Consider the following 24,098-nt stretch of genomic DNA (forward strand, 5'->3'; position numbering starts at 1 on the left):
GGGGAGAATTGGTGGAGTTAAATTAGGAGTTTGGGATTAGCAGATACAAACTACTATATATAAAATAAAAAAGCAAGGTACTACTGTATAGAACAAGAAACTATATTCAATACCTGTAATATAAAAGAATATGAAAAAAATTAAAAATTATTAATGCTGTGTCCACCTTAATGTTGTGATATATCAATACCATAATTTATTTAAGTAATTCTCCATTGGTAGACACATTTTTGTATTATAAAAGCCCTAATTAACACCTGTACTTCCATCTTTGTAAATTTGTACTATTATTTCCTTGGATTAAATTTTTTAGAAATAGACCTGTTAAGTAAAAGACCATGTATGTATTTAAGAATATAAATACATGTTGCTGAGCTGCCCTTAAAAAAGGTGATGCCACATGGTCAATTCTGCTCTGTACTGTCTCATTTACGGGTTTTAATCCCATTGTCTCAGACTCATCTCAACTACCTTCATTTTTCTGAATCTGTTTTAAAGAGGCCAGTTACTCTGCATTCTTCTGAGGAGGCAAGCTTTCCAAAACTTTGTTTTCTGATTCCTGCAGGAAATCTTTTCAGGGGCCTGTGAGTTGTCTGAGTCTGACGCCCCTTCTCTTGTTTTGGTCTCTTTCCACAGGCTGGGCTTTATTATTTGTGACTTATTCTCCATATCCTCTGGAGAAGTGAGATCTATCAGAGATTACACTTGAGTATGCCTTTTGCCCCCAGCACTGCTCTCTCTCCTCTAGGGTGCTGGTAGAATCAACAGATCAAATCTACAAAGAGTGGCTGGTGGATGACCCTGCTCCTGGCCCAGTTCAATAGACTTCGATCACATGTCTCCTGGAATGGGAGGGAATCTGCTGTGCCAGTTCAGTGATGCTCTCACGCTCTGAACAGGTGTAGTTCATAAAAGGGTACACTCTCCAGCATGCACATCTCAAGGGCCCTTGCTTTCTCTATAGGACTCTACCTGAGGGGCAGTCACATCACAACGTAGCTGAGTGCTTGGTATCTTCTGGCTCTCTAGTTATTATTATGATCCAAATGTAAAGACATTTGCATTAACAAATGCCATAAATGGCATGTCTCTGTCGATATAAGGAAGGAGCTAGGGTTCACAATGTCCACTGTGACTTGGCATTCCATTTGTCTGAATTCTAGTATCTTCTGGAGTTCTCAACACTTGGCCAGCATTGCCTGCATTCCTCGGAACAAGCTCCCAAGGCAAGTAGGAGGTAGGTGGTGTTGTCCGTGAACTTCACAGGTTAACAAAGGCACCGAGGGACCCAGTGACTCATCTGCCCAGTTGGTGGGCATCTGTGGTTCCCTTGCTTCCTCTCCAGTGTGTTTCCCTGTGGCAGTTTGCTGCCAGCCCGCCCATCCCCTGAGGTTAGTTGGGCTGTGGTGGAAGGTCAGTTTGGATGAGTCATTCAAACATTTGAAGTGCCTTGCTGCTGCTTGGAAAGTACCCTTAAAGCAGGCTGCCCTGCTGAGCATTTGAGGTGTGGTGCTGAATAAAACTGCATGCCACCCAGCCCGCCCGAAAGCCCTGTGTCATGTGTTTATCACAAAGACTTCATAAGTCTTAATCCACTTCATCCTCAACAACAGCTTAGTATGAAGGGCTTCTAATAATAGCAGCAGCAGATGAGCAGACACAATACCTGTCGTCCTGAAGGTGCTTTGGGAGACTGTGCACAGCTATTTCTGTGTCTGTCTGGTCATCACTTTAACCATGTATCTGGAAGCAGATGCTCATGGTGCAGCAGACAGAAGCATTTGGTATCCGGGAAGTCTTGCAGCTATACCTAAGGGCTTCAGTAGAGAATATAACTAGGTTCAGCTGATCCCATTATGCATGTCACCTGTCATGAACTTGCATTCCTGGGAGAATGGAAACCAGCATTTACTAAGCAAGTTTTAAGAATCTTTTGGTTTCCATGGAATGTAGAACTATAATGGGTCCAGCAGGTGCAACGGAGAGCCAGCTGTGAAAGGGCAAATAGGTCAGGTAGCCTAAGGGCTAAGTTTAGTAACTCCCCAAACCGTCATTTGTTGAATCTATAGAAATGGAAGCTGGTGGGGGAGAGATAAAGAGGAAGGGAGGGAGGGAGAGAGAGAGAATCTCCTTATTTCTGTTTCAGAGAAGGGGGGATTTAAATTATTGATTGGAGAGATCATGAGGCTGGTGGGTTCACACAATTCACTGGCAAATAAAAATGAGGCTGAACTGACATGGAATCCAGGACAGTTGTGAGGTACATTAGTTCAGTTCAGTTCAGTCGCTCAGTCGTGTCCGACTCTTTGCGACCCCATGAATCGCAGCACGCCAGGCCTCCCTGTCCATCACCAACTCCTAGAGGTCACTCAGACTCACGTCCATCGAGTCAGTGATGCCATCCAGCCATCTCATCCTCTGTCGTCCCCTTCTCCTCCTGCCCCCAGTTCCTCCCAGCATCAGAGTCTTTTCCAGTGAGTCAACTTTTCACATGAGGTGGCCAAAGTACTGGAGATTCAGCTTTAGCATCATTCCTTCCAAAGAAATCCCAGGGCTGATCTCCTTCAGAATGGACTGGTTGGATCTCCTTGCAGTCCAAGGGACTCTCAAGAGTCTTCCCCAACACCACAGTTCAAAAGCATCAATTCTTCTGCGTTCAGCCTTCTTCATAGTCCAACTCTCACATCCATACATGACCACTGGAAAAACCATAGCCTTGACTAGATGAACCTTAGTTGGCAAAGTAATGTCTCTGCTTTTGAATATGCTATCTAGGTTGGTCATAACTTTCCTTCCAAGGAGTAAGCATCTTTTCATTTCATGGCTACAGTCACCATCTGTAGTGATTTGGAGCCCCCAAAAATAAAGTCTGACACTGTTTCCACTGTTTCCCCATCTATTTCCCATGAAGTGATGGGACCAGATGCCATGATCTTTGTTTTCTGAATGTTGAGCTTTAAGCCAACTTTGTCACTCTCCACTTTCACTTTCTTTTTTTTTTAATTATAATTTTTTTAATTTAATTTTATTTTTAAACTTTACAATATTGTATTACTTGTGCCAAATATCGAAATGAATCTGCCACAGGTATACATGTGTTCCCCATCCTGAACCCTCCTCCCTCCTCCCTCCCCATACCATCCCTCTGGGTCATCCCAGTGCACCAGCCCCAAGCATCCAGTGTTGTGCATCGAACCTAGACTGGCAACTCGTTTCATACATGATATTATACATGTTTCAATGCCATTCTCCCAAATCTTCCCACCCTCTCCCTCTCCCACAGAGTCCATAAGACTGTTCTATACATCAGTGTCTCTTTTGCTGTCTCGTACACAGGGTTATTGTTACCATCTTTCTAAATTCCATATTTATGCGTTAGTATACTGTATTGGTGTTTTTCTTTCTGGCTTACTTCACTCTGTATGATAGGCTCCAGTTTCATCCACCTCATTAGAACTGATTCAAATGTATTCTTTTTAATGGCTGAGTAATACTCCATTGTGTATATGTACCACAGCTTTCTTATCCATTCATCTGCTGATGGACATCTAGGTTGTTTCCATGTCCTGGCTATTATAAACAGTGCTGCGATGAACATTGGGGTACACGTGTCTCTTTCCCTTCTGGTTTCCTCAGTGTGTATGCCCAGCAGTGGGATTGCTGGATCATAAGGCAGCACAGAGGGCAACATAATAGGGAGGAAAAATAAATAAACAATTAAAACCCGCAGATTTCGAGCCCTACGGTAACTTCCACTTTCACTTTCATCAAGAGGCTTTTTAGTTCCTCTTCACTTTCTGCCATAAGGGTGGTGTCATATGCATATCTCAGGTTATTGATATTTCTCCCGGCAATCTTGATTCCAGCTTGTGCTTCTTCCAGTCCGGCGTTTCTCATGATGTACTCTGCATATAAGTTAAATAAGCAGGGTGACAATATACAGCCTTGACGTACTCCTTTTCCTATTTGGAACCAGTCTGTTGTTCCATGTCCAGTTCTAACTGTTACTTCCTGACCTGCATACAGATTTCTCAAGAAGCAGATCAGGTGGTCTGATATTCCCATCTCTTTCAGAATTTTCCACAGTTTATTGTGATCCACGCAGTCTAAGGTTTTGGCATAGTCAATAAAGCAGAAATAGATGTTTTTCTGGAACTCTCTTGCTTTTTCCATGATCCAGCGGATGTTGGCAATTTGATCTCTGGTTCCTCTGCCTTTTCTAAAACCAGCTTGAACATCAGGAAGTTCACGGTTCACATATTGCTGAAGCCTGGCTTGGAGAATTTTGAGCATTACTTTACTAGTGTGTGAGATGAGTGCAATTGTGCGGTAGTTTGAGCATTCATTGCCTTTCTTAGGGATTGGAATGAAAACTGACCTTTTCCAGTCCTGTGGCCACTGCTGAGTTTTCCAAATTTGCTGGCATATTGAGTTGGAGCACTTTCACAGCATCATCTTTCAGGATTTGAAATAGCTCAACTGGAATTCCATCACCTCCACTAGCTTTGTTTGTAGTGGTGCTTTCTAAGGCCCACTTGACTTCACATTCCAGGATGTCTGGCTCTAGGTCAGTGATCACACCATCGTGATTATCTGGGTCGTGAAGATCTTTTTTGTACAGTTCTTCTGTGTATTCTTGCCATCTCTTCCTAGTATCTTCTGCTTTTGTTAGGTCCATACCATTTATGTCCTTTATTGAGCCTTCTTATTCTGGGGATGAGATAGGGTCTTTTGCCCAGGACTGCACTTTAAGTAGAAGAGTCTGAGATTAAAGTAATGGGGGCCAGAGAAGAAAGATGATGACAAGGAAGAAGAAGAGAAAATGTGAGATGAACTAGTTGCTTCAAGTTTCTGAAATGGAAACATATATAACATATAGAAACAAATGTAAACATATATAACAGGAAAACATCTATGACTCTTCCAGGAAAAAATATTTTTTAAAAAAAATTTATTTATTTTGGGTGCATTGGGTCTTCCTTAGGGCTTCCTTGATGGCTCAGTGGTAAAGAATCCACCTGCAATGCAGGAGATGCGCGTTTGATCCCTGGGTCAGGAAGAAATCTTGGAGGAGGAAATTGGCAACCCACTCCGGTATCCTTGCCTGGCAGTTCCTTGGACAGGGGAGCTTCGTGGGCTACAGTCCATGGGGTTGCAGAGTTGGACACGACTGAGCAGGAGAAGCAGAGGCAGCAGGGTCTTTGCTGCTGCGAGCAGGCTTTCTCTAGTCATGATGAGTGAGGGACTACTCTGTAGTTGCGATACGTGGACTTCTCATTTCGACGACTGCTCTTGTTACTGAGCCTGGGCTCTAGGGCATATGGGCTTCAGTACTTGTGGCCCAGAAGAAAGTCTCAATTCCATGATTTCACGCCATGAATAAATCCACCTTGTCATTCATTTTGATACATGAAATTTCATTCATGGATCCAAGTCTATAAACCTTTTCCTGGTTTGAAACTATTTGGTTCGAAGATTTAATGTAAAACCTGTTCTTTGCAGAGACTCATTTTGATCTTTATACTATGACAACTCAGTTTTTAGTCAACCACAGAAAGAGGAATAATCTTTTAAGAATGGGCCTGAAGGTAGAAAACCGCTGTAGCATTTACTGTGCAAGTCATACTTCTGGCGGGAAATATACTCAATATCAAGAGAATTACAGTGGGTAGGGAAGTATTGAGTTTCACTTCCTTCTTCTTCAGTCATAATTTTAGAGGAGTACTATGCCAAGCCATAAAACCAGAATTACACATCAAATCATGCTCCCAGGCTTGGGTATGATTTCAGGGGTTTCTGGAGTGATAGTGAATATTTTCATTGACCTTAAGCAGCACTGTGCATTCCTTTTTTTCCCTCCAAATTTATACTGTGAAAAATCTCCCCCGTTCAGAAAAGTTGATGGAATAGTTGAGTGAACACGCATCTAACTCTCTTAGAGTCATCAGTGGTTAACACTTTACCATATTTGTTTTTTCTTTCTCTGAACATTTATTAAAAATAAGTTGTAGATATGGCATTTTACTCTAAAAATATAAACATTACACTTGTTATGCCATCAGAAAGTGAGAATACTTGAACAAATAAAGTCAAGTCTTATTTAGAAAAGGGTGGGCAAGATGAATCGTTAGTATAACTTCTTAGAATGGAGGTTTCTAGCCCTTAGCTAATTCTCACACTAATTCTCTGATACCTGGGGCCATTTTACTCAGCATGCATAATAAATTTCATCTTGGGAGTTCTTGTTTCAACAATTTTAAAACAGACAAAGCAAATCCATTTTAATTCTGTACTTTCATGTCCATTTCCTTCATTGTTTACTTCAAAAGCATCTCTTTGTTACAATGTCCTCTTACACACACTAGAAGATAGAACTTGCTTTTTCTCCTCTCTGCATGCTAAGTACTGGAGTTATTTTGCAATATGTATTCGGAGCTATTAAGGAGAAAGTTAAGATCTTTCATTATTTTACCTGTGACTTGAATCATAATAAAATACTCACTTTTCAAGGTGAAAGATGTTAAACATTACATTAACACTTGCTGATGATTACAAAGCACTACTGTATGGCACATTATAATAATGGCTATCTTCTCCATAAAAATAATTATATTCCTTTAATGCACTCATAATATCTCTGCAGTTTTTAGCTGGTATTTTGTTCCCAACCCATCTTGTACACAAATACAGGACTTAGTGCCTGTTCATCAGTGGCTAGATTATAGAAGAGAGAAATTATTCATTAGGAAGCTACAGATGTCCTGTCTTTGTTTCAGAACACACCAGAGAATTTAATTCAAAGTTCTAAAAAATTTGACAGACAGATGGGATATGAACTTAATGAACCACCTACAGAACAACACTCTCTTAATATGCCAGGCCCCTTTCTGGCACTTTCCTTTCTTTTTTTCAACCCCCAATTCCTCACACAGGTCAATGTGTTGTATCCATGGCATATCTCAACAATAATGGTCTAAAATTGGACGTAAGACATTGGAGTTGGATGGTAATGATATGAAACAGAATAAAAGCCAGCTGTTCTAGATAAAAGGTAGTTTGACTATATATTAAGCACCTGGGAACCTGGTTCTGCATTGTGTCTTGTTTAGCCAGGCATGCTAGTCCAGTGGTTCCCAAAGCTTAGGGTGTCTAAGGACCACTGAGTGTCAAAATGCTGATTCCTTAGTTCTTAGTCCTGGAGGTTCTGATTTGGCAGATCTGGAGTGAGGTCCAGGAATCTTCTTTCTATTCAATTTTCTGGGTGATTGTGATGCGGGAACATGCTTTGACCTATACTGTTTCCAGCACCTAAGATGACAAAAGAGTGGGTCATTGCTAACCTGAACCATTGTATGTAAACTGATTTAATGCTTGTCTTTGCTGGTGGCCATCCCCCCCAAGATTCAGAAAGTCAGAAGGAACAAGGGACCCATATCCTGCAACTAAGAACCACTGTCTAGATGGCCTCTGAAATGGATACTTTATTCTTCTGTCAACCCTGAAAAAAACTGACATGACAGGGCACCTGCCTGGTGGAATAGTTGACTCTTGAACAACACAGATTTGAACTGCATGGGTCCACTTATACACAGATTTTTTTCCAAGAGTAATACTACAGTGGTGGTTGAGTTGCTAAGTCGTGTCCGACTCTTGTGGCCCCATGGACTGTAGCCTGCCAGGCTCCTCTGTCCATGGGATTTTCCAGGCAAGAATACTGGAGTGGGTTGCCATTTCCTTCTCCAGGGGATCATCCTGATCCATAAATCGAACCCGGGTCTCCTGCATTGCAAGGGAGAGCTACAAGGGAAGCCCAGTACTACAGTATTAGTATTGACTGGTTGAATCCATGGATATAGAACAGTGGATATAGAGGAACTGCCAATAAGAGGGGCCAGCTATAAATTATACTTAGATTTTTTTTTAACTGTGCAGGTCAGCACCCCAACCCCTGCAATGTTCAACCCCTGCATTGTCAACTGTATTTAAACAAGCTTGTGTGTATAAATGTGTGTACCCAAAGCTCTTGTACCCAAGATTAGTCTTTTAAGGGTGTACCCCACACTCTTAATACACTTCTGCTATAATGTGATAATTGCTTTCATAAAAATCACCATGCTATGCACAGTAGTGCAATAAAGTCCATAGGGCTTATGGGGAAAGATGATCTTAGGGAGACAGCACTCCAAAACTTCACCAGTGACACATTAAAAAGATAAGAACCTAATAAAAATGCTAGCACAATTTTGTACATGTTAAATGGCTAAGAAATGTATGAGTAACCTCTTTTCTGGCTGAAATCATGGAGGATATAGAAGAGAAGACTGCAGCCATGAAGTTAAAAGATGCTTGCTCCTTGGAAGAAAAGCTATGACAAACCTAGCCAGCGATTAAAAAGCAGAGACAGTACTTTGCAGGCAAAGGTGTGTCTAGTCAAAGCTATGGTTCTTCCAGTAGTCATGTATGGATGTGAGAGTTGGATCATAGTGAAGGCTGAGCACCAAAGAATTGATGTTTTTGAACTGTGGTGCTGAAGAAGACTCTTGAAAGTTTCTTGGACAGCAAGGAGATCAAACCCATCAATCCTAAGGAAATCAACCCTGAATATTCATTGGAAGGACTGATGCTGAAGCTGAAACTCCAATACTTTGGCCACCTGATATGAAGCGCCAACTCGTTGGAAAAGACCCTGATGCTGGGAAAGATTGAAGGCAGGAGGAGAAGGGGATGACAGAGGATGAGATGGTTGGATGGCATCTCTGACTTGATGGACATAAGATTGAGCAATCTCTGGGAGATAGTGAAGGACAGGGAAGCTTGGAGTGCTGCAGTCCATAGGGTCACAAAGAGTCAGACATGACTGAGCGACTGAACAACAGCAATCAAAGAGAAGGGAAAAAGGGTTCCCACTATGCCAGGTACCATTAAGAAAAAGCAAAGGAATTTTGCAGAGCTGATAATCATGCACCTGAGAAATAAGTTTGCCCAAAAGATGCTTCAAAAGTCAAAGAGGAATCTTATCTATGAAAAAGCTAAACCTCATAATAAGGAAAATACGTAGATGTACAGAAGAAGATTTGACTGGCCAAGATGACAAGAAAAGTGGGCAACTTTTATGTATTAATAACTCTAGAACCTGAATGAGCATTTGTCTTTAGGATTAAGGTATCAACAGTGTGAGCCCAAAGATCTGAGAGGTGAACTTTGTCAGTTCATCAATGGCATTTTGTTAAGCTCAACAAGGCTCAATTTACATGCTGAGGATTGAAGAGCCATATACTGTATGGCAGGGGTCCCCAAGCTCCAGAATCTAATACCTGATGGTCTGAGGTGGAGCTGATGTAATAATAATAGAAATAAAGTACACAATAAATGTAATGCACTTGAATCATCCTGAAACTATCCCCTCACCTCCCCAGTCAGTGGAAAATTGTCTTCCAAGAAACCAGTCCCTAGTATCAAAAAAGGTTGGGGACCGCTGCTGTATGGAATACCTGAAATAGAAATTAGTAAAAGAATTGATCTATAAGCATGATATAGCAAGATCAACAAGAAGCTAACTGTCCCAATAGACAGCACTTTGATTGCTTGATCTCTTGGTAAATAGGGCATCATCTGCCATGGAGGATCTGATTTATGAGACCCATACTGTTGGAAAATGCAAACGTCTTCCTGTGGTTTTCCGGTTATCTTCTTCATAAGATAGAATGAAGAGAAAGCCCATGCATGGTGTAGGAGGTGGAGATGCTGGCAACAGGGGAGACTAGATCAACAGGCTTCTTTAGAAGGCTGAACTATGGTGTCTGTCATGATTATTTTTGTAATCTCGTCAGTTAGTAAACAATGACCACTTTCAAGTTGAAAAAAAAAGGAAATCCATAAATAATACAATAAATACAGCACTTTCTCTTAAAAAAAAAGATTTGAAATTTGTTTGAGGAAGCAGACACTGGAAGGGTTGCAGCTTGTAATTCATTGTACTGTGCTTGGAAGGTAAATTACCTGAAATCAGAGAAAGATTCTAACAGCAGATGCGGATGGGCATAACTCCACATACACAGTAACCCGAGGTAGCTGGTAGCTATCTGAGGGGTATGGGTGTGCGTTTTGTGTATTCCCAGGTGCCTCAGTTTAGCTGGATGGTTTTCTGCTTTCACCAAGTGTTTCTCGCTGGAAGATCTTGCATAGGCCAAGGCAGATTTGCATTATACTCATTCATATATTGTTTCCTAATATATCAATCACATTGGAACCAATCTGTGCTTTCAAGATAGCATTATAGCAGATCTGACTGTACCTGTAAGGAAGTCACATCAAAAGTAACAGTTTCAAGCTGCCTAGACCCTGAGGGTAACCAGGAAAGCATTAGTGCCTTACAAGGAGCGTTGTCTGTCTAAGAGGGTTTGGGGACTGCAAATGTGAAGGTAAAGGAAGTGGTATTCTCTGCCATCCATATGGCCATGAAGGAACTCAGCATCTCATAGGTGGTATCTTATTCGAATTATTATAGACTAACCTAGATTAATAATTACCCAGGGGTAATTAGGATAGCTAGATAAAGAAGGCAATGGCACCCCACTCCAGTACTCTTGCCTGGAGAATCCCATGGACGGAGGAGCCTGGTGGGCTGCTGTCCATGGGGTCACTAAAAGTCGGACACGACTGAGCGACTTCACTTTCACTTTTCACTTTCATGCATTGGAGAAGGAAATGGCAACCCACTGCAGTGTTCTTGCCTGGAGAATTCCAGGGACAGGGGAGCCTGGTGGGCTGCGGTCTATGGGGTCGCATAGAGTCGGACACTACTGAAGCGACTTAGCAGCAGCAGCAGATAAAGAAAAATCAGCATTAGAGTAATCTTCAGAGAACTCACATTTTATTTTTAGCTCTGTAAGTGTGTGCCCTAAGGCAAGTCCCTTTCTTTCTCCTGGATTCATTTCCTCATTTGTAAAATAAAGAAATTGGACTACATTTCATCTCTCTAAGATTTCTCTTGGATCCTTTATCATGTGACTCTGAGGCTTTCTATGTTGATTAAATGCAAAGAAAATGAACACTTTCTGACCTCTTCAAAACTCTCCTTGTGGCTCAGCAATTTTTTTTTTTCATCCCAGGTTGTCTTCTTTGGTTATTTCCCAAAGTGAAAATTCCAAATTGTTATTATTCTCAATCTCTGTTTCCACCAACAGATGGAATTTATTGAGGCAGATCAAGTCTGAGCTCATAAAGCTCTTTTATTTATTTTGTTAACAGCTTTATTGAAGTAAAATCGACATATACTAAGCTGTACATATTTAAATAATACAATTTGATAAGTTTTGACATGCGTATACAGTCATGACACCATCATCACCACCAGAATAATGAACATATCCGACACCCCCAAAGGTTTGCTTGTGCCCCTTGTAATCTGTACCTCCCTTCTCTTCCTCCCCATGCCCTCCCCATGCCCAAACAACCACTGACCTGCTGTCTTTCATTATGGGGTAGTCCATATTTTCTATAATGTTACATAAATGGAATCATCAGTATGTATTGTTTTGTCTGACTCCTTTCACTCATTATAATTATTCTGAGATCCATCCACATTCCTTTTGTTAATAGAAAGGAGTTAAAAAAAAGAAGAAGGAGCTGGGTGACCATCTATCATATGGATATGCCACAATTTGTTTATCTATTCACTTGTTAATGGGCATTTGGGTGTTTATAAGTTTTTAGCTATTATATATAAAACTGCTATAAATATTTTCTTAAAAGTCTTTGTATGGACATATGCTTTCATTTCTTTTGGGCAAATACTTAGGGGTTGAAAGGGTGGATCACATATGGTAATTGTATGTTTCACATTTTATAAACCACCCAACTGTTTTCCAAAGTGGTTATGCCACTTTACATTCTTATTCACATTATATGAAACTTCCAATTCTCCCATATCCGTGTCAAAGCTTAGTATGATCAGTCGCTCAGTCATGTCCAGCTCTTTGCAACCCCGTGTACTGTAGCCCACCGGGCTCCTCTGCCCACGGACCGGTTGCCATTTCCTACTTTAGGGGATCTTCCTGACCCAGGAATCAAACATGTGTCTCTTGTATCTCCTGCATTTCGAGGCAGATTCTTTACCACTGAATCTACCTGGGAAGCCCAAATATCCAATATTCACTATTAAATATAGTGTTAGTCATTAGTTGTTTGTAAAGGCACTTTCTCTTTACCTCCTAAAGACCCAGATCGCCAGATACAGTCACATTGGAGTTTAGGGCCACAGTATATGAATTTGGGGATGACAAAATTCAGTCAATTACAAAACTGATGAGCCTTGATACCCCACCAGCTCTGTCTTTGAATCAGGGTGTTTAAACTATTTACAGGTGTGATTATTAATATAGTTAGATTTAAATTTATCATCCTGCTATTTTCCATTTTCCCATGTGTTCTTTGTTTTATCTGAATAAGGCTTCTATTATCTAAATAAGTCTCCTTTCTCTGAATATGCCTTTATTTTATTTTCTGAGTTACAACCAACTCCTTTATTTTTACTTAATTTATTTTAAAATTTTTATAGGAGTATATAGTTGGTTTACAATGTTGTGGTAGTTTCTGCTGTATGGTTATATATATACATATATCTACTCTTTTTTAGACTCTTCCTTCCGCCCATATAGGTCATTACAGAGTATTGAGTAGAGTTCTCTGTGCTATACAGTAGGTCCTTATTATTTATTTTATATTTAGTTGTGTGTGTATGTCAGTCCCAGTCTCCCAAGTTATCCCTCCCCTTCCCCTTCTCCCAGGTAACCATAAGTTTTTTCTTTAAAATAACTCACTGGTTTTTGTCCTGCTTTCAGCTATTAGGCTGAGGCTGGATTATTACTCTCTGGCCACAACCCATTCTTCATCTCAATGACCTACTCATCTCCCACTAGGTCATGAGACTGATGGGCCAACATGCTTTACCTCTAAAACTGACAGAAATCAGACAAGGATAATACTCAAACATGTTGGAATATCATTTTAAGATTTTATAGAATTTGGTTATATTCGCTTATCCACCTGAATTTCCCACATCCTCCTTCAGACACTCTCCACATTTTCTCCTCAGCCATATACCTGCTGCTGCTGCTGCTAAGTCGCTTCAGTCGTGTCCGACTCTGTGCGACCCCATAGAGGGCAGCCCACCCAAGCTCCTCTGTCCCTGGAATCCTCCAAGCAAGAATACTGGAGTGGGTTGCCATTTCCTTCTCCAATGCATGAAAGCCAAAAGTGAAAATGAAGTCGCTCAGTCGTGTCCGACTCCTAGCGACCCCATGGACTGCAGCCCACCAGGCTCCTCTGTCCATGGGGTTTGCCAGGCAAGAGTACTGGAGTGGGGTGCCATTGCCTTCTCCCAGCCATATACCTAATTGTGCTCATATCCTTAATTACTTTATCCTCAGGATCTCTTCCCTCCTGCTTTACATTTGATCATGCTTTTCACTTTAAATACAGGTCTTCTTTCTCAGCTCTTTGTATGATGAAATCTTATGGACACTTAAAGACTCAGTTCTTGCTACTTTCTTATCAAATCTGACCTGGCCTTCTATCCCACTTCACCCACAAAGAAAAAGATTCCCTTCATTGGGTTCTCAGAATGCTTTGTAGGTGTGTCTGTTACAACAAAAACAAGCACTTTTCATATTATATATAGTAAGTTCTCGCTTGTCTGTTTTCCCCATGAAGTGTCAAAATCTTGAGGCTACAAAAGTCCATATATATATTTTTAAAGTCTCTTTCAGATTGTTCTTATATAAGTCAAAATTCTTAGTTGTGAGCAACAGAAATAGAATTTCAGTTTTGTTTCCTGTTTTTGCTTCCCCACTAGCTTTACTGAAGTGTAATTGATGAACAAAATTGTTGTTATGTTTAAGGTATACAATGTGATATTTTGATATATGTATACATTGTGAAATGAGTCCCACAATCAAATTATTTAACACATCCAGCACATCACATAGTTACCTTTTTTTGTGTGGGTGAGAATGCTTAAGGTCTTTTGTGGTTCCATTCTTCACACTTAGGTTTCAGGAGTGGCCCCACTAGTTTCAGAATTGATCAAAGTGGCTCGCTCTGCTTACATCGTACAAACAACTTGGCTTATGGTGAACACACTCTTTCCTATTGGGAGTCTGAGATTTGGGTATGAGCTAGGCAGAGGAAGCCTTATATTACCAAGCCCCCAATTAACATCCTAGGCGCTGAGTCTTTAATGAGCTTCTCTGGTGAACAACGTATCACATGTGCTGTAACGAATCCTTGCTGAGGGGATTAAGTGTGTCCTGTGTGACTTCACTGGGAAGGGACTCTTCGAAAATTTTAACTAGTTTCTGCCTAACTTCACCCATGTGCTTTTTTCTCTTTACTGATTATGCTTTGTATCCTTTCAGAGTAATAAATCCTAGCCATGAGGAAAACTATATGCAAAGTTCTGTGAGTCCTCCTAGCAAAACATTGAAACTCAATGTGGTCTTGGGGACCCTTGGCATGGGAGACATCTCTTCAAGATAGTTTTATAATGCCTTTGCTAGAGCCCTAAAGATTTCATTGGTTCTGGAAAGTTTCTAGGTTAATCTTTTGGTTTGGCGTTCCCTCTTCCACAGGATTGTATGAATTTGTAACCTTGCACGCTTGTGGCACAGATTTGGGGTTCTGATTTCTGATGGATGGCTCTTTCCCTTGGTAGAAAGGGAAGCTTCATTGACACTTCCCTGGATTGTGGGAAGCCCAAATCTCACCTCTCATCCCCACGAAACCACCAGTGCCCCAGCTGTTGGCCTCTGAGACTTATATTGATACACTAATCTTCTCTTGAGGGGTTTGGCTCAAAGTCCTGTTTTGTTTCTCTAGTACCTGGGAGTTACTGTTTGTTGCTTTCAGGCTTAGAATGTATTAATTTTTATTTTTTTGGCCACACCCATGGTATGTGGGATCTTAGTTCCCCAACCACAGATCAAACTTGGACCCCCTCCATTGGAATCATAGAGTCTTAACCACTGGGTCCTGTATTAAATTTTTTGTTAGACTTTTTTTTTTTACCAGCAATATTAATGCTTATGTGTTAGTTGCTTAGTCATGTACAACTCTTTGCAACCCCATAGACCATAGCCCACCAGGCCCCTCCATCCATGGGATTCTCCAGGCAAGAACACTGGAGTGGGTTGCCATTTCCTCCTCCAAAAGGAACTATAGAAAGAAAGAAAGTGAATTCCCTCAGTCGTGTCGAACATTTGCGACCCATGGACTGTAGCCTACTAGGCTCCTCCGTCCATGGAATTTTCCAGGCAAGAGTACTGGAGTGGGTTGCCATTTCCTTCTCCAATTAATGCTTAAGGGTGATCCTATTATATCAGTCTTGTGCAACTTATTGCCTAGAAATTGGAACTGTATCTTTCTCATCTTGAGTCCTCTGTAGCATGGAACCAGACAAGGTATGCAGAAGGGATGAATAGATTGAATGTATGAATATATGGGTCATATACAATGTTGCTGATCTTCCTCACCCCTAGATTTGTTTCTCTATAGATTTATATCCACAGAAATGAAGTCTTTGGTCATAGCAAGTATGCTTGTTTATGATCTAAAACAAAATGAGGAAACTAATGTGAAAAATCAAGAACTTTCCTAGTTTGTGCACATTGCCCTTCCCAGTCAAGATTATAAAAATTGACCTGAGTATGTAAGTCTAAGCAGTAGTAATGCTCCCAACCCTTGGAATACAGCAGAAATAAACTCTGGCTCTTGGCATTCCACTGAGGCATCACCTCAGAGGGACTATGGTGAGTCTCCCTATTTCACTTAAGGGAGCAGAGAAGGTTCTTGGACCCTTGGAGGGATGGGTCATGGAATTCTGTCATTTAATAGAGGTCTCTCACACTACATTATGTGGACAATGCAGAGTCACTTGTGGAATGATAGGAATCAGAAGAATCTTGTCTGGGATCATCCACAGTCATAATTCTTCTAATTAGCTCTATCCAGGCTACCCTAGACACTATGCAAAAACGGGTTCTTAGTTTTCCCAGTTCTGGATTCATGAAAGTGACACTGGCCTAATGACTTGCTGGGACTCTGGAGACAAGGGTGGGCTAGAATAGACAAGACTGATATAGTGGGTAAAGACACAAAGGGAAGAGCTAAACAAATTTGGGATAAATAGTAGAGGTAAATACTAAACTTCTGGAGCCCAAGAGGTGAGTGAGGGCTGGGACTTCTGTTATACAATCTCAGACCACACTATATACATGTCCATCATAGTAATTGTTGTCACCACAGCAGGATAATCATTTGTATAGTCATTTGTTAATTATGTCCTTCACATAACAGTAATTCCAATGAGGAGAAGGACTATGTCTGTCTTACTCATCCCAGGATCTATACTGTCAGACACGGACTAAATATTTGTTGAATAAATGGAGTCATGAAATCAACCTATGTTGGGCCTTTCCCCCCAGTCTTTTCCTGAATCAGATTGAATTTTGTATGGAACCTCCAAACTCACTGACCACCCACAGTCCCATTAATAAGCCCACTCCCCACGTCCCACCCCCAGTTTCACCACTATTTATACAGCTCTGATCAGCTGCCTGGTCAAAGCAAAGGAGTTAAGCTCTTTGTTTCGTTCCATTTCCTTTTTTATTTTCATTTTGGTTTCACTTGGTTTTATAACTTCCAAATAAAGTTAGTGAAAACATCCAAGATGCAGAAAAAATAAAAACAAACACCATTATACCTATAGTTCTGTAGTGGTATCTCTGACACGCAGTAACCACAGAAAAGAAATCCGAAACTTTCTTTCTCTCTCTCTCTTTTTAACCACGCACCATTGTGCCAGTCAGTCCCCTCAGGCCTTTAAAATTTGACCCAAGTGGCAAATGAACAACCTTTCCTTTGTGGTTAACCTCATTAAAAAATGGGGCTTTCCAGGTGGTGCTAGTGGTAAAGAACCCACCTGCTAATGCAGGAGACTTAACAGACATGGGTTTGATCCCTGGGTCGGGAAGATCCACTGGAAGAGGAAATAGCAACCCATCCATGGACAGAAGAAACCCGTAAATGGATTAAAGATCTAAACGTAAGACCAGAAACTATAAAACTCCTAGAGGAGAACATAGGCAAAACACTCTCTGACATACATCACAGCAGGATCTTCTATGACCCACCTCCCAGAATATTGGAAATAAAAGCAAAAATAAACAAATGGGACCTAATTAACCTTAAAAGCTTCTGCACATCAAAGGAAACTATTAGCAAGGTGAAAAGACAGCCTTCAGAATTGGAGAAAATAATAGCAAATGAAGCAACTGACAAACAACTAATCTCAAAAATATGCAAGCAACTTCTACAGCTCAACTCCAGAAAAATAAATGACCCAATCAAAAAATGGGCCAAAGAACTAAATAGACATTTCTCCAAAGAAGACATACAGGTGGCTAACAAACACATGAAAAGATGCTCAACATCACTCATTATCAGAGAAATGCAAATCAAAACCACTATGAGGTACCATTTCACACCAGTCAGAATGGCTGTGATCCAAAAGTCTACAAATAACAAATGCTGGAGAGGGTGTGGAGAAAAGGGAACCCTCTTACACTGTTGGTGGGAATGCAAACTAGTACAGCCACTATGGAGAACAGTGTGAAGATTCCTTAAAAAACTGGAAATAGAACTGCCTTATGATCCAGCAATCCCACTGCTGGGCATACACACTGAGGAAACCAGAAGGGAAAGAGACACGTGTACCCCAGTGTTCATCGCAGCACTGTTTATAATAGCCAGGACATGGAAGCAACCTAGATGCCCATCAGCAGATGAATGGATAAGAAAGCTGTGGTACATATACACAATGGAGTATTACTCAGCCATTAAAAAGAATACATTTGAATCAATTCTAATGAGGTGGATGAAACTGGAGCCTATTATACAGAGTGAAGTAAGCCAGAAAGAAAAACACCAATACAATATACTAACGCATATATATGGAATTTAGAAAGATGGTAACAATAACCCTGTGTATGAGACAGCAAAAGAGACACTGATGTATAGAACAGTCTTATGGACTCTGTGGGAGAGGGAGAGGGTGGGAAGATTTGGAAATATGGCATTGAAACATGTAAAATATCATGTATGAAACGAGATGCCAGTCCAGGTTCGATACACGATACTGGATGCTTGGGGCTAGTGCACTGGGATGACCCAGAGGGATGATATGGGGAGGGAGGAGGGAGGAGGGTTCAGGATGGGGAACATATGTATACCTGTGATGGATTCATTTTGATATTTGGCAAAACTAATACAATTATGTAAAGTTTAAAAATAAAATAAAATTAAAAAAAAAAGAAACCCGTGGGCTAAAAATCTTAAAAACATAAGTACTGAGGTATATGAGTTTTTGAATTTTCTATTTAAAATTCACTGCTACCTATTTACAATGAAGTATATAACTCCAGGCCACCACTGACAGAAGTCATATTTGAGTACAGGTGGTGCAGTGGTAAAGAATCCACCTGCTAATGCTGGAGACGTAGGTTTGATCCCTGGGTCAAGGAGATCCCCTGGAAGAGGGAAACAGCAACCCACTCCAGTATTCTTGCCTGGAAAATCCCATGAACAGAGGAGCCTGGCGGGGTATAGTCCATGGGGCTGCAAAGTGTCAGATACAACTGAGCACGCACACACAAGTAATATTTGCTGTAAGTTGATAGACATTCTTAATTTTAATGTTTGAGGGCAAGAGTGTGATTTAACTCTGTAAGACATAGTCATAGTGACAGGGTAAATAACATTTGTATTTAAGGGAATTTAGGAGAAGGCAATGGTACCCCACTCTTGCCTAGAAAATCCCATGACTGGAGGAGCCTGGTAGGCTGCAGTCCATGGGATCGTGAAGAGTCAGACACGACTGAGCAACTTCACTTTCACTTTTCACTTTCATGCATTGGAGAAGGAATGGCAACCCACTCCAGTGTTCTTGCCTGGAGAATCTCAGGGACGGCGGAGTCTGGTGGGCTGCCATCTATGGGGTCGAAGTGACTTAGCAGCAGCAGCAGCAGCAGTGCGACCATTCAATCCTGTTAAAGAATCACTGTCTATAACTTTGAAAAATGGTGTTGTTTGGAATACCAGAATTTGTGGCCACCTCTGCCTGTAATTGGGAACATTTATCAGGGCTGATGTACTTTATAAATCTGACTGGAGAAATTCGCAAGATGGCTTTTGTTTATACATTTATTGAATATCTACTGTGTGTCAGGTACTACTTTCTATACAATATGTGACTCAAAGATTCTTATCTATTGCTATAAATAATATATATATATATTTATATATATACACACACATACAAAATCTATAGCATAAGCCATAATATGATGTATCAAAAGAGAGGTAAAGTGCTAAAGAGAGTTCAGAGGAACCTGGGAAATAATTAAGGAGAGCTTGCAGTAAAGGTGGCCTGAAAAATGAAGAGTATTTCAGCAGATAAAGAGGAGCATCAGCATAGCCTGAGGAAGATGAAGAAGGTTCACTGGGGCTGGTGTGATAGGTCCACAGAGGGGAGAGGAGGATGTACATCTGGAAAAATGGGGTAGGGCCAGAACACGTAGGGTATTGAATACTAGTCTAAGGAATTTGAATGTAATTTCCCATTGATAGTAATAAGCCACCGAATAATTCTGAACAGAAAACAAACAGGAAGGCTTTGATTAGGGCAATAGCGTGATTGATATTCTACATTTAAGTTATTGCTTTTCAAATCAGGTGGATCTCTAAAATCACGTTAGGGAATTTACTTTTTGTTGTGTTTAATTTTTATTTTTATTGGAGTGCAGTTGATTAACAATGTTGTGTTATTTTAGTGGTGCCGTTATACATACATATATCTATTCTTTTTTGAAGTTCCTTTCTTGGGGATTTTATTTTAAAATGAAAATTTATAAGACATTTTGCAAGTCCTGATTCATTAGAGTCTCCTGGATATCCTGATTTTTCATTCAAAGTTAACTTGTTCCCAAGACAGGCAGCTCTTCTAGTGATGGTGACAACTGTGGAGTCCCTCAGCATCCAGGGACAGCAGAGCCTTTGGCCATGTTCAGTTTACAGCAGCTGCAGCAGTGGCCCCCATCCAGGACGATATGATCATAGAAGTGAGCCCACCTGTTTGACCCCCCTTGGTTCATATTCCTTTCCTGAGCTAGGTTCTTCAGATCTCCTGATAATGAATTCCTATTCTATTTAGTTACCCATGATCTTTGTCTACTGTTTGCTCTCAAGTCCTGTGGCCAGTACAAAAAACAACTGGAGTTTTCAGGAGTGTTCAGCCGCTGTTCATTCCCTCCCATTTCTCCTCTAAGAGAGAAGAAAATACATAGATGATGCCTTTGTCCTCTGGGAGGAAGCCTAAGTGCTTGGTAGCAGTCTGTCCTTGGCCATGAAGTACACTGGGAAAGGTCTTCAAGTGCTAGGATGGGAAAGTGAGATTTAGGTCAAGTATATCCATCACCCTTCCCAAACCCCATTGCATTGCTGCCCTACTTGAAATAGATTCATTTAGTGTGGATTACTTGCCTCAGATCAGATCAGATCAGTCGCTCAGTCATATCCGACTCTTTGCAACCCCATGAATCGCAGCATGCCAGGCCTCCCTGTCCATCACCAACTCCCGGAGTTCACTCAGACTCACGTCCAAGGAGTCAGTGATGCCATCCAGCCATCTCATCCTCTGTTGTCCCCTTCTCCTCCTGCCCCCAATCCCTCCCAGCATCAGAGTCTTTTCCAATGAGTCAACTCTTCGCATGAGGTGGCCAAAGGACTGGAGTTTCAGCTTCAGCATCATTCCTTCCAAGGAAATCCCAGGGCTGATCTCCTTCAGAATGGACTGGTTGGATCTCCTTGCAGTCCAAGGGACTCTCAAGAGTCTTCTCCAACACCACAGTTCAAAAGCATCAACTCTTCGGCACTCAGCCTTCTTCACAGTCCAACTCTCACATCCATACATGACCACTGGAAAAACCATAGCCTTGACTCAACGGACCTTTGTTGGCAAAGTAATGTCTCTGCTTTTGAATATGCTATGTAGGTTGGTCATAACTTTCCTTCCAAGGAGTAAGCGGCTTTTAATTTCATGGCTGCAGTCACCATCTGTAGTGATTTTGGAGCCCCCAAAAATAAAGTCTGACACTGTTTCCACTGTTTCCCCATCTATTTGCCATGAAGTGATGGGACCAGATGCCATGATCTTTGTTTTCTGAATGTTGAGCTTTAATTAAGCCAACTTTTTCACTGTCCTCTTTCACTTTCATCAAGAGCCTCTTTAGTTCTTTACTTTCTGCCATAAGGGTGGTGTCATCTGCATATCTGAGGTTATTGATATTTCTCCTGGCAATCTTGATTCCAGCTTGTGTTTCTTCCAGTCCAGCGTTTCTCATGATATACTCAGCATATAAGTTAAATAAACAGGGTGACAATATACAGCCTTGACGAGCTCCTTTTCCTATTTGGAACCAGTCTGTTGTTCCATGTCCAGTTCTAACTGCATGCTTCCTGACCTGCATACAAATTTCTCAAGAGGCAGATCAGGTGGTCTGGTATTCCCATCTCTTTCAGAGTTTTCCACAGTTTATTGTGAGATTACTTGCCTAGTCAATCAGTATTCCTCTCAACCTTCTAATGCTTTGGTATTCTAGTCTTGATGCTCTAGCCTACAACTTCTTCTCCTAAAGTTAATTCCTCAGGTTTCAGGAAAGTTGCAGCTGTGAGGCTGCCAAGACATTTCGGGAAGCAAGCAGCTGTCTACTACAGGTTTTAATTCTTTCTACTTGGTATCAAAGGTAACTTGTGTCTTTTTAAAATCTCTGTTCCCCTTAAATAGATTTTAGGAGGAGATGCCATCCCTTAGCTTAGCTGTGGACCTTCACTCCAAGACAAGAATGTGTGGTGTGAGTGTGTTGCAGAAGTCCGTCTGTCAAGAAACCAAGCCCCACACTTGGAGAGTTGGCAAACTCAGGTTTATTACACCAGCGGCACCTCAGGTCCCAGAGCAGTTAACACTTCCAGCTCTGAGCCCTGAACAAAGGAGTTACAGAGTTTTTATAGACAGTGCATAACACCAGACTTTAGTGGGCAGTGCTGACTGTTAATAGGTTAGTTCAAACGAGGGGTCTCCAAAGCGTGAACAGCCCTTAGGACACAGCAGTGGGGGATGCCTGACCTTTACACAAACATGGTTATGTAGGATTACAGGGGTTGGGTAATTGACAAGGGTGAGTGGCGTAAGTTTCAACTCCTAGCATTGTTGCAAGTTTCTGTCTTTCTGAAACTGTAAACCTATCTGACTTTGCAAGGAGCTAGCTGAGTAGCAGAAGCAGAATGACGCATGAGGTTATTTCTAGCTGGGTGCAAGTTTTTAAATGTTCCACTTCATGAGAACATGGAGTCCAGAGCTTTTGTTTTGAAAATGGGCTTTCTTCTCATTCTTACCATTTGCTAGATGTCAGGAACTCTCCGAATATACATTTTATTTTCAAATCAGCTCATTTATACTTTTTGGAAGATCTTCATTTTGACCCTAAAACTCTGTATGTTATGTTTTTCCTCCTGGTGAAACTAAATGGGTTACCAAGCACAGCCTGGAGAGGTAAGCAAAGAATGTGTTACACACACAGAAAGTGAGAGGCTATGGTCTATTTCAGTAGGAAGCATGTTCTACAGAACCACAGGAGTCAGATTTTATTGGAAGATGATTGTGTAGCAAAGTTCAAGGACTTCTGTATCCTACGCTTGACACCACATGGTCATGGCATTGGAACCTTATGTACAACGATGGGGAATGATACCAGATTTCACCTGAAGCAGTGTTTTCATGTTTCAAAATTATCTGATTGCTAGTAATGTAGATTTCTAGGCATCACACCAGGACAGCAGATGAGTAGTATCTAATTCTAGGTAAATTGTGTACACGTGTGTATGTGTGTGTGTGTTGGGGGTAAGGTACTTGGTCATTTTTTTAATCAGAAAAATGACTTTAATAAAGACATAACAGGTAAATCCAAAGCAACTAATAATTAGTATTGGTAAGTGGTATCAACATTAACATTTTTCTTTATTAAATTAAACTTTTAAGTTTTAGGTAATTATAGATTCTCATGTAGTTTTAAGAAATAATAGAGAGATCACATATTCCTTTTACTCAGTTACCTCTAAATGGTAAAATCTTACAAATCTATGGTGCAGTATCACAACCAGGATACAGATGAGATACAGAACCAAACATTTCCATTGCTACAAATATCTCCTGTTGGCCTTCTGTAGACACAGTTACACTCTACACCCCTACCGGGGCCCTTAACTCCTGGCTACCACTGTTTTCAATTTCTCTAAATTGACATCCCATAAACATTATAATAGAATCATAAAATATTTTTTAGGATTGGCTTTTTTCACTCAGCATAATTTTCTGGTGATTTTTCCAAGTTATATTAATAGTTCTTTTTTTTTTTTCCTTTTTGTTGCTGTAGAGTATTATATGATATGGATGAACCACAGCTCATTCAGCCATTCATCCATTATGGAATATCTGATTCTTTCCAGTTTTGGACTATTATGAATAATAACTACTATAAATAATTGTGCACAGGTTTTGTGTGAACATAGTTTTTCATTTCTCTGGGATAAATACCTAGGAATGCAACTGCTGAATGGTATGGTAATTGCAGGTTAGTTTCTAAAGAAATTACCAAACAAGTTTCCAGAATGGTTGTATCATTTTACATTCCCAGCAGCAATGTGTGAGTGATCAGATTTCTCCACGTCTTTGACAGCATTGAGTGTTGTTAGCATTTTGGATTTTAGCCATAGTGATATCTCACTGTGTTTTGATTTGCATTTCTCTAGTGGCTAATGGTTGTTGAACATCTTTTCATGTGTGTATCTGCCATCTGTGTATCTTCGTCAGTGAAATGTCTCTTCCTGTCTTTTGACTACTTTCTAGTTGGATTGTTTAGGGTTTTATTTTTTACTGTTGAGTTTTTAGAGTTCTCTGTATATTCTAAATACTAGTCATGTTACCAGAA

At 40.7% G+C, this 24,098-nt stretch overlaps 1 protein-coding gene across 1 annotated transcript in view; it reads left to right on the top strand.

Moving 5' to 3' along the window:
• Positions 1 to 1,107: 1,107 nt before the first annotated feature.
• MIER3 (MIER family member 3) overlaps positions 1,108 to 24,098 on the top strand; it is a 104,173-nt gene continuing 81,182 nt past the window's right edge. Inside the window, exon 1 of the mRNA XM_059878689.1 lies at positions 1,108 to 1,237. Coding sequence (XP_059734672.1) covers positions 1,123 to 1,237 — 115 coding nt within the window. The 5' untranslated portion in view covers positions 1,108 to 1,122. The remainder of the gene's footprint in view (positions 1,238 to 24,098) is intronic.

The sequence above is a fragment of the Bos taurus genome, chromosome 20 (assembly GCF_002263795.3).
Source record: "Bos taurus isolate L1 Dominette 01449 registration number 42190680 breed Hereford chromosome 20, ARS-UCD2.0, whole genome shotgun sequence".
Lineage (NCBI taxonomy): Eukaryota > Metazoa > Chordata > Mammalia > Artiodactyla > Bovidae > Bos > Bos taurus.